At 38.9% G+C, this 10873-nt stretch overlaps 1 protein-coding gene across 1 annotated transcript; it reads left to right on the top strand.

Annotated features, from left to right (window-relative positions):
• Window positions 1–430: 430 nt before the first annotated feature.
• Window positions 431–5920, top strand: LOC134150948 (uncharacterized). Its single transcript, XM_062595143.1, has 7 exons — window positions 431–514; window positions 1180–1533; window positions 2391–2711; window positions 3435–3534; window positions 4324–4427; window positions 4669–4721; window positions 5534–5920. The coding sequence occupies exons 1-7, from the start codon at window positions 472–474 to the stop codon at window positions 5795–5797; spliced, it is 1239 nt and encodes a 412-aa protein (XP_062451127.1). The 5' UTR covers window positions 431–471; the 3' UTR covers window positions 5798–5920.
• The last annotated feature ends 4953 nt before the right edge of the window (window positions 5921–10873 follow it).

Genomic DNA, 10873 nt, shown 5'->3' with positions numbered 1-10873 from the left:
CCATTCACCATCTCTGCTATGCCAGTGGACATACTGCTGATTTTCCACCACTGTACAAGTATGTTGAGAATGAAGGGTGGAAAACTTGCATGGAAGTGCAAAGCAGCAGTAATGAAGAACGCACACATCTGAAAGCTGCTCTATAGCATTTAAGGTGGCACTAGAGACAGAAAATGCCTATTTCTTTTCCAGCCATACAGTCTGATTGCTAAATATGGCTATCTAGACAGTGATACCTTTAAAGTAAAAAGTAACCAGTAAACATAATGCGACCTTCCAATCCAAAAAGTATATTAAAATTGTGGTTAGAAGATCTTCCCAGCAACTCCCAACTGGCATCATCACTCTGGGAAAGCAGATGACAGTTAGTGACAAAGCAAGTTCGCTTCCTCCACACTAGACAATTTCTCCGTGATAAAGCTTGTGGGATACATTTTTTTCTCCATGACCTAAACTATTTTCTGCTTCAGGATGGAGGTTTTTTCAGCCCTGCTGCTCTTGCTGATACTAGCAGGTAAGGCTCAGAGACTCCATATCTCTCCAAAGGACAAGACATTCTCTGTCTTGTTGCGTGCACTGCACACACTACGTATTTGCTTGAGCACTTTTCACTCAGGTCAGCTACGGCAGGGCATGGAATAAGATTCCGAATCGTCAATGAGAAGAGGAAATGTTCAGGCTGAAATTTGCTTGTTTTAATTATATAAGCTTCTGGATCCTCATTTTTGTTTCCAGCAGTTCCGTATTTTCTCCAGAAAAAATGAACTTTATAGAGGGACAGTTGGCAATTTCTGGCCTCCTGAAATAGAGTCCTCTCCTACCACCAAGGAATCTTCACTCCAAAATCATTTAACATGTGGGGAGGAAAAGTGTTTTGTTTTCTCCAGATACATGATGGATCAGGTAGCGCGAACAGTATCATAGACAGGCTGTTTGCTTTCTTACTGCCAATAAAGACTGAGTCCCCAGAGAGGAACAAAGGAAAAACTTAATGGAAAAATTGGCAGTGGCACCAAGGCTAAGCATAGGTGTTTATTCAGACAACCCTGCAGAGTTAAGTTACTCTTCTCAGAGGCCCAGGATAAGAGTCATAGTGGGGAATTAGTGATGTACTGTAAGAAAAACTGGCATACTAAGCTATTACTAATTCTAGCATCAATTTTCTTCTTTCTTTGGAAGAATCATGCACGTCAGGAGAGGATCTGCAAGTGTTTCTGCAAGTAGAGGGAGAGTCCTTCAGAGCTAACTGCTCATATGACATGCACGACAGTTTACATAAGATGAAATTCTGGTGCAAAGAGCTGTCAGAGAAATCTTGTCCAGTCTTAGCCTTGAGTTCCCCTTTAACAGAAAGGATGAACCTTAACCATGCCCTGCATCGTTCAATTGACCTGACAGACATTGGACGTGGATGGATTTCTGTGATCATGAGAGCACTTCGAAGAGACGACTCTGGCATATACCAGTGCGGGGTGTGGGGTGATCTGCAGAATATTCTACTGCAAAGAATACAGATGGTGGTTTCAGGTGAAGGTGAGCTGTGAGGTCAATGGTGCACTGGATGGGAGACAATCAAAAGTAAATAAAGAGTGATGTTTCCGTTCCATTCTTTGTTAGCAGCAAAACAGGGTGTATCTAAACATAAAGATCTCACTAGAGGTTATCAAGATCACCGTAAAACTCTGTTATTTAGCTCAGTTTATGTATCTATAGGTATCTAGATGCAGAAGTGGATGGGAAATTATTTTTTCTTTGTGAAATCAAAAAGTTCCAAGGACAGAAAATCACTGTTTTAGGGATTACCACCAGAAAACATGAATACAATTTTGCTGGATTTTATTCATTCATTATAAAATGCAAATATTTGGAATTGGTATGGAAATATTTCATAAAAGTTGATAAAAACTACAAGTTAATGTTCTCTTCTGTCCAACTTTTCCATTTTGTTAAAAGCAGTTTCCACCCACAGAAAGTTTTCTTATAGGAAAGCTTTGACCCACCCAAGTCAAAGATTCATGAGATGGAGCAACACTATCTTAAACTTGAATGTTTATGAAACATGTTATGAGGCATAAGGATTCTGAGGTGACTTTGTATCACTGCATCTGGGGAAGGGACAGCAATGACAATCCTGGAATATGATACAGCCTATGTTCAGCAATGGTACTAGTAATCCAAACATCCCATTTGCCACCCCAGCTTCATTCCCGTGGATCAACCTCATTACACTAAGGCTAGCTTTTTGAATGCCTTTTGCAAATTCTTTTTGTGCTGAATTTAGATGTGCTGCTTTGCTGGGTGGGTTGTACACTGTCGTGTTTTCTTTTTTTTTTTTTCTTTTTTTTTTTATCTTTTCTACCTTTAATGAGTCATTGTTTTATTTTCTTTAGAACCTGTAAAGCTTTTTGCAAAAAAAGGGAGCTCCCTGTCCCTCCACTGCTCTTATTCCATGATAGACAACATCAGAAAACTTCAATATTTTACTTGGTGCAAAATGGTAACCCGAATTAGATGTCAACCTATTATCAGAGGTAACTCTGATCAAAGTATTCTTAAAGTAGGAAGGACTGAGATGATGAATGACTTCTCGTGGAAAATGATTAGAGTGCGTCTGAAAAAGCTCCAGTTTAATGACTCAGGAGAATATCATCTTGAGAGCCATTTCCAGGGGAGAAACAAACCATTGAAGAGGATCATGCTGGAAGTTTTGGGTGAGTTAATCAAAAAATTAATGATCTTCTATAAGTCAGCAAATTCTCAGCATTTGACAAGAAAGATTACAGGTCAGTGTTAGAGAGATCTCTTCTGAGCCCTGAGATTTCCTGAGATACAGAGAATTCCTGAATTCCCCTTTTTTAAAAAAATAGATTTTTGATACATACTAATGTAATAAACAAATTGTAGCCAATTCTTAGGGCAAGGGGGGTGTCTAGCTTATGTTCATTGACTAACAAAATTTTATGTTTACATCAGCAGAAGAAATAGATCCTAAGCAATCTAAACCTTTGTCTGAATTTCCTGGAAAAAATTGCCTGAGAATTTATTTTTTCCTCATTGTTCTTTAATAAACTTTCATATTTATTTTAACACTTTATTCCTTTTATGCTTTTAGCTAGTGCAGGAAGCAGAAATATAGAAGATATTTAGGGGAAGTTATTCCTTGATTTTTCTGACATGACTGAAAAATGGAAAACAAAAATCACAAGAAGTGTCTTTTCTCTAAGAGAACTCCTTTCTAACAGCATTCAAGCACCCAAACAAGCATCTCAGTTTTCATATCCTTCTCTAAAATGGTATGTCCTTTCATGGTTAACAAGTAAGGCAGTAATAGTGGAGCATCCTACAAGCCTCAAAGCAGTATTTTTTCCTATCACCAAAAAGTCACCAGGGATGGAAGTACATAGGAACATCACCTGCTCTTGTGTTTTTTCAAGGAGAAAATTGGAATTTGGATGCAGATTTGGAGGCCATTTCATTTCCCACTACAAAGTGGGGGACTGCCAAGCCCACAGATGACAGCAATACGGACCAGAGGTAAAAATAAATAAATAAATAAATAAATAACAATCCCAGACACCAGCTATAGCAATCTGGATACACTTGGATACACTGCAGAATTTGAAGGATCATGTTACAAAAATTTGAAGCATGTGCACACACACAGGCCTTCCCTTCTCTCCAGGCCTTCCCTTCTCTCCTGCAGTTTGGTCCAACTTCCTCAAGTACCACGAAAAGCTGCAGAAGGTTCAGTTGGTTTCAGAAGTTTGGTTTCAGAAGTTGGTTTCAGAAGCTGAGGCCTTAACTGAAGATGCTCAGTTTGACTATATTCTTCCTGCCTAATTAAAAAGGCATGACTCTTTAGCCCATGCAACACCTCTGCCTGTTGTATGAGCAGCCTTGCCTGAGACCAACCCCAGCTAAACAACATAGCAGGTCAGATGAGAATCATTACCAGGCCTGATCAAAGGAACCCTAATAATGATCCTTATCAAAGACGGACCCTGAGAAGGGCTATGTCATCCTGATGAGGGATGCCTTTGAACTCTAGTAGCACTTCAACTGAGTGCAGGAAGAGAATTTGAGCTCCCCAGTGCTACCCAGGTTTGCCAAAGAAAATACAGCTAGGCAGGATCCTCTGTGGCTGTAGATCACTGCTGACCTCAGTGAAACCATTTTTGTTAGGGACAGTAAGAGTAGTATTTGCATGCTGAACTTTATCCTGGAACCATAATCCATTTTCAAACACACCAAATCCCCTCCCAAATCAATCTAGTCTCTCTGGTGCTATAAATAGTAATGTTGATATCATGCCCTTCCCTGCAGGAATCTTTATGCTCTCCTGGTACTGAGTTCCTTCCTGGCCACAACTGCTCTGATTGCTACTGTTACACTCCTTGCCACCACTTACATCAGAAGGAAAAGGGCAGGTAAAGTTCCCTAATCCCCTTGTCTAGTTTTCCTGCCTTTAGGGGTTGGTTTCCCATTGCCCTGAATGTAAGGAAGGTCTCTTCATAGGTATTATCATCCATGAAGGCAATGAGACTGAGCTGAAAGTTAAACACAAAATGCGAGTTGAATGTAAAGGAAGGGAGAGGGGGAATTCACATTTAAAATTAAAAGGTTAAGGTGTGGGTCTACATTCAAAGGAATTTCTGTCCTTCCTGCCAGGAAAAGGGATGGACTTCGGCAGACATCCTGCTTTCAGACAAGCAGTGCTGCAGGTAAGAGGACATCAGAAATTCCACATTTTTGGTGCTTTGTTTTATCTCTGCCATGCATAGTAACAGATATAGAAGAGAAAGAGAGAGAAGTACAGTGAGAAGCATTCTCATTGTCCATGCTCACTTTAGCCATCAGTAAAACAGCTACGCTCTGCAGTCTATCCTGATTATTCTACAGGATAGATGAATCCAGCTCATTCTAGCTTAGCCAAGCTCACTGAAAAAATGAAGCTGTGGTCCTGTGGGCTTTCCCTTGAGCTAGCCACACCAGTTCTGTGTTCACCACTCAGAGGGGCTTATAAAGCACTCAGTAGCATTCATTGCTATGAACACTCAGGCCAGCAAGACTGAAGTTAGCTGTCTATACTTGTGATCATCTGACTTCTAGCCGCAAAGCAGGCACAATCTAACTCAATTGCTTAAATAAGTCATATCCTTTCTTTATATCTTTATTTATAGTACCCAGAAAATACAATAACAAAAAATTTTTTTTATTTACTGGCCCTGTATCTTCAGTAACATTAGCAAAGTTTCATACCAAAGGAAAACTTCACTAGTAGCAATCCCCTAAATACTCAGTATGCTAACTGTTGCTGCACCTTTCTACCCAGTCCCTTAAATACTGGGAGCAGAGCTTTGTACAAAAGTTCTCTGAACTTCTCTGAGGATACTTTCCATTTTCCCATGCATCCTCTCCCCTCTTCCACAGATTTAGGATACAAGGAGTAAATATTTATACTTGTAGATAAACTAACAGTTGGAAGCGAAAAAAAGGTAAATTTCTAATTTCTCATAATTCATATTTTTTTCAGAAGGATAGAATAAACAAAACAAGTAGAATGCCAGACAGGAAACTGAAGGACAATACAGTATATGCTGTGATAAGGCATCAACCTCAACTAAAGCCTGAAGATGTTATATACGTCAACACCCAACCTTCCCCAAAAGTTTTCTTCCACCTTCAAGAATCACCAGGCAACTCAGTTTCCTCAGGGCCTGTGGAATACGCTACCATTATATTTAGAGCCACAACTTCTCATTCTGGAACTGCGGAAGAAACAAACAGGTCCACCTAAACAAAGCTATATGAAGCCTTGCACTTATTCATAAACTTTTCCTGAGAAGTGCTTAGAAACAAGCCATCTGTAAGCAATTGTAAGCAATATAAATGGGGTATGAGGCAAAAGGCAGCATAAAGGATGTGGCACATAGATGTACAGAGGTTCCCTGAAAAAAAAAAGAAAAGAAAAAAAAAAAAGAAAAAAAGAAAACCCTTGCACTTTTCTAATAGCACAGCATCACAATTCAACTGTTGATAAGCAAATCCAGTGGCAGACTGTGGTATATTTGCTTTATTTAAATTACTCTATTTTTAAACAACAGGCAACTATAAACCCGAATACAGGAAACTGGTTTTCTCTGATAGCAACTGCCACAATGTCCTAGTCAGCAAAGTACAGTGAGATATGGGAACATAATACACTTCCTTTCATACTTGCAACTTCTCCAACAGCTCACTTATACACACATATATAAAATGTTAATCACCTCCCATGCTTATAAAGCCCATATCAGCAAAGTATTAAAGAATGTGCTTAACTGTAAGCATATGAGTTCTTTGATTGACTTCAGAAAGACAATTCACGCACCTGACATGTTTTAATAAACAAACATCTTGTTGCAAAATGTTTATCTACATTATTATAGTAAATGTCTTGAATTTAAATATGAGTACAGAATTAAGACTAAGCATATAACTATATTTCCATGCCTCTGGTGCTTGTTGTTTATTAATACCACTTCCATGCTACAGTATAAATCTATCTTGACTTTATTGTAAATTACATACATTTTGATCAAACTACTGAATCCCATTATCATGGTGATAGATGCAAACATCTGTGAAGAATTACAGATAAATTTCAAAATTCATCTGATTGAGATTCTCATCTTAGTCTGCGAGTTGGGCCCAAGGCTGCTGAATGTGATACAAAAACGTCCATTTTTGGTATTAAAGTTTGAAGGAAGATTCCAACTTAGATACTGGGAAGCATGGAAGGAAAGGACTGAGGAAAAAAAAAACAGAGAAAAGCAGTCCCTGAATTATATAATTTGTATACAAATGCTATTCTGCCCGTAAGTTCTCTTGCAACTCTGGGGAAGGAGGGAGGAAGGGATGGAGAGATGGGCAGACAGACAAAATGAACGAACGAACTTCTGTTGCTGTCAACATCTTTGCCGTTGTACTTGAGATAGTTGTCTGGCCAAACATCCTTATCCACAGCTCATGTTCAACCCTCTATTACAAATTCTCTGAAAGAAAAGCTAGAAATAACATTATAACAATAGCTTAACAGATCAATTTTTGGCTTCATAAACAGAGTCTCGCATGATTGCATTCTTCGCTTCCTCTCCTAACTTCTCATTTTCTGTTCTTGTACACTGTTATTTCCTTTTTGTTTTCCTCGTCACTGCATTGACCAACACTAGAAGGAATTAATACTGACACTCTTGTGCTTTGGATCTTTTGTGAGATGGCAAAGCGGTTTGTGTGGGGATGATACCATTAGGGTCTGAAACGATATCACAATAAGAAAGAGCAATGGCTATGTATTAGGCTTCAATATCCAAATTCAGTTCCTTATTTAATGTGTTTGACTTTCTGAAAGCACCTAAAATTCTGTATGTCCAAGTTCATTATCTGCATGCAATGGCATATAGAATAAAAGCCCTGAGGTGCTCAGATCCTAAAGTAATATGAATGAAACACCTAAGTTGCAACAGAAAGACTTATTGATGTACACTACATTTTGCTTACAAAGCTGAAGATCTACTGCCATATGAAGCTGAGGGTGTATCTAGGGACAGTTTATCTCTATGGACGGCATTATTTCTCTTTCACAAATCTAAATATGTAACTGCCTGTTCTAAAACAAAAGATGCAAGAAATATTCTCAAATCTTTCTAAATTTGAAACATCTTAGAAGTATCTTCTTCCAGTTCAAATGATGAAGATTTGCTAGCAACCTTAGTAGCCTAAAAGGAGGACAGAATTATCTGAAGACCTATCTTAGATTTGCATGTTTGAGAGTTAAGTTAGAAAAGCATTAGTAGCCAATCCGCTTCTCAGATGTGGAACTGCATTCAAGAAAGCCCTAATTTACATACATTTGGACATTTGGCAGATTATAAACCTGTCACGTCCTCAGATGAGCCTGATGGATACAGTTGGTTGGTAACCTAGTTCTATATCGGCAGTCTGAATAACAGTGTAGACTTGTATCTGGCTAACGTCTCAGGATTCTTCTCAGCTTATCTTTCAGTTGATGGTAGAAGAAAATAAATTTGTAGTGTTCTAGAAACTGGGCATATCAAGTGGACTTGGTACACCTAACAGGATGTAAGAGGACAGGAGGTTTTAAGAGACCAAGGCCATGAGTCAATACACTTCATTTTAGTGCCTCCAGATAGCTCTGTCCTTTTACAGGGTGTATAGTTAAAATTCACTCCAAATCTAAGCATTCTCTGCAGCTTTTGCTGAAATCTTAATCTGTTTCTTCTTTGTCTCCCTTCAGTAACAATACAGAGTAACTGCTTTCAACTTTACCATGCAGTAACAGTATAGCCGTATCACTAATGGCTGGGCTGCTACATCTTTTACCTCCTGTTGTCTGCAAAGAGCTCTTGCGCTAAGTAGGCTATGAGAACAAAGGAATGAGATAATAAATTACACTGTCTGTAGATTCTGCTATGCTCATCATTACTGTTATCTGAATGCCTTCCAGTAACTGATCTGCAGACTGGGTACATTTTGCCACTGGGTTTCTTCTGCATAAGAAACCACGGAGAATTGAGCAAAAGCTACAGAGATGGAAAGGACAATGTTTTATTAGCCACTATATAAACCATCCGGTTCTGCTCCATGTCTTCAAAGACCCAGAAAAAAAAAAAAATGGGAAAGCAAGCTGCATTTTGGATCTACTACCTGGGAACAAAAAATAGAGACCAACGAGTCTCCTGCTAGACAAAGAAAGGTTAACCTACTCATACCTCTCCTCTTCCTCTGAATGGCACTGAAACTTGAGAAAGTTTTTAGAACAAATGTTTGCCAGTAACTCTCTGAAGTGCAAAGAAAGCTTGAAGCTTTGCGGCATGAGGAACCTAAGGAGCAGAGAAATCCCATCACTCACCAAGCCTAGACACTTCACAGTAGCACACAATTTTATTCATTTTGTTCACTTTAGAATACCTGGTCATTCACTCTCAAATTTCTGCCTTCTTCCCCATCCCCCCCCATCCCCAGCAATTGTTGAATATTGATTACCATAAAACAAAGCAAAACAGGAGAAGATTCTGACAACTGTGACTAGCTCAAGATTAGCAGATACAAGAACTTCTCTCCAAAGTAACGGATTGCTTTAAATTAGTCTGCTCTTGGTCTTGTTAGAGAACTGAAAAGAATTTCAAATTAAGAATAAAAGAGAAAAAAAAGGCTGTAAAAATCAATTTTCTGATGTCTTTGCAATCAAATAACCTATTATGATCAGAGGGCATTCTCTCCAAGCCTACAGTGACTGCTTACTCCCTTGGGCCACTGCCCTTCATGCTGTTTTGCATTCATAAATCTTCAGCTCTGACATCCTTGAGGATTTATTCTGCTCTATTTGCCAACAATTACATTTCCAGTATTTCTGCATTTCACCATCATTGTAGAGCTGCCAAAAATTCAGTGACAGAAAGCCAGGCCAGCTTTCTTCGGGACCCATAATGACCACCAGCTTTGTGGGGCTCTGCAGCACAATGTCCAAGTTAGGAGGCTAGATCCTTTAAGACTGCTTGTATAGAAGATAACTCCAAACAGCAGGACTGAACTAGATGCTCTGAACGGCCTGCTGCAGGAGCTTCACTCCCAAATCCCCTGGCGGGACAACATCCTCCTAATTTAGGCACTTAAAAGCTAGGCAGTGTGGCTATGCCTCATTATAACTGACATTAGAAGTATAAATATATTTTCTGTTGGAGCTCTGGGACCACTTCAACATACCTAAATAAAGACTCAGCCAGCATCTCCAAGCTGTTTTACAGCTAAGGTAAAGATGTCACTCAGCTACTTCACTTTGAAAACATTATTAAGACATTCATTGCAGGAGAGAGAAACACAACAGTATTAGAGACAAAATTTTTCTTTGTTGTTATCTGTTGCCAGCTGTTGATGTTCAGGTAGGCTCTGAATCTCTGCTGGTGGAGGGCTGGTTTTTGCAACAGCAAAGGCAGAATCCAGCCCTAAGAACAGCAGTAGTGAATACTGCTCTTTCTAGAGCATAGTGTATAGCTATAAATACCTGTAAAGTTCAAGGTATCTCTTCTAAACGGGAGCACATCCCAGGAACATAGAAAATAATTTCATGTACAGCATGGTGTTTTTTCATATGGCTACTTCTATCCCAAAGAATTTTGTAAATTGTAAACATGCACAAGAACTTTTTAAATAATACTGACAATATACAACTACTTTTTACCACATAGAAAGACTGTCTAACTGTGCATGACCTCATTCTTGATAATAGTATTTACTTTATTGTATTTTTAATGTTTAAGTTACAATAGTGCTGAGAGATCCTGAGCAGCTTGCATGGAAGAAACAACATGCCCAAGAGGGATTAGCAGACAGACATGGAAGCTGAGTATCCTTAAACCTTTGAAAGCCTGCCCAATCCTTTTATGAGGAAAACTTCCTTTTGTACCAAAGCACAAGAAGTAAGCTCTTTCTTTGTAAGAGTGTCCATTCAGTCATATTTGGACAAAAAGTTAATAACATGATACTTAACAGTTTGGAGATGAGAAAAAACACCACCTCTGTGGAAGGTAACAAAAAATATAAAGATACAAATGCCTTGGGGGAAAAACAAAAAAAAAAAAAAAGAAAAAGAAATTGAGAAATGGGAAGTTGGACTGTCATTGCTTAAGCAACACACCTACAGGGCACTCCCTATGCTCCAGGGGAGCTTTCTATAACCACTGGATCCTCCTGCACTACCTTTCAGGGATAATTATTCAAGTTGTATAATGAATCCTGCAAAAAAAGGTATACACAAGATGGAACTGTCACCCCAGGGCACTTTGGGCACAAGGCCAACAGATATCCAGAAGAT

This window comes from Rhea pennata, chromosome 25, assembly GCF_028389875.1.
Source record: "Rhea pennata isolate bPtePen1 chromosome 25, bPtePen1.pri, whole genome shotgun sequence".
Lineage (NCBI taxonomy): Eukaryota > Metazoa > Chordata > Aves > Rheiformes > Rheidae > Rhea > Rhea pennata.
This window is presented reverse-complemented; position numbering and strand designations above follow the sequence as displayed.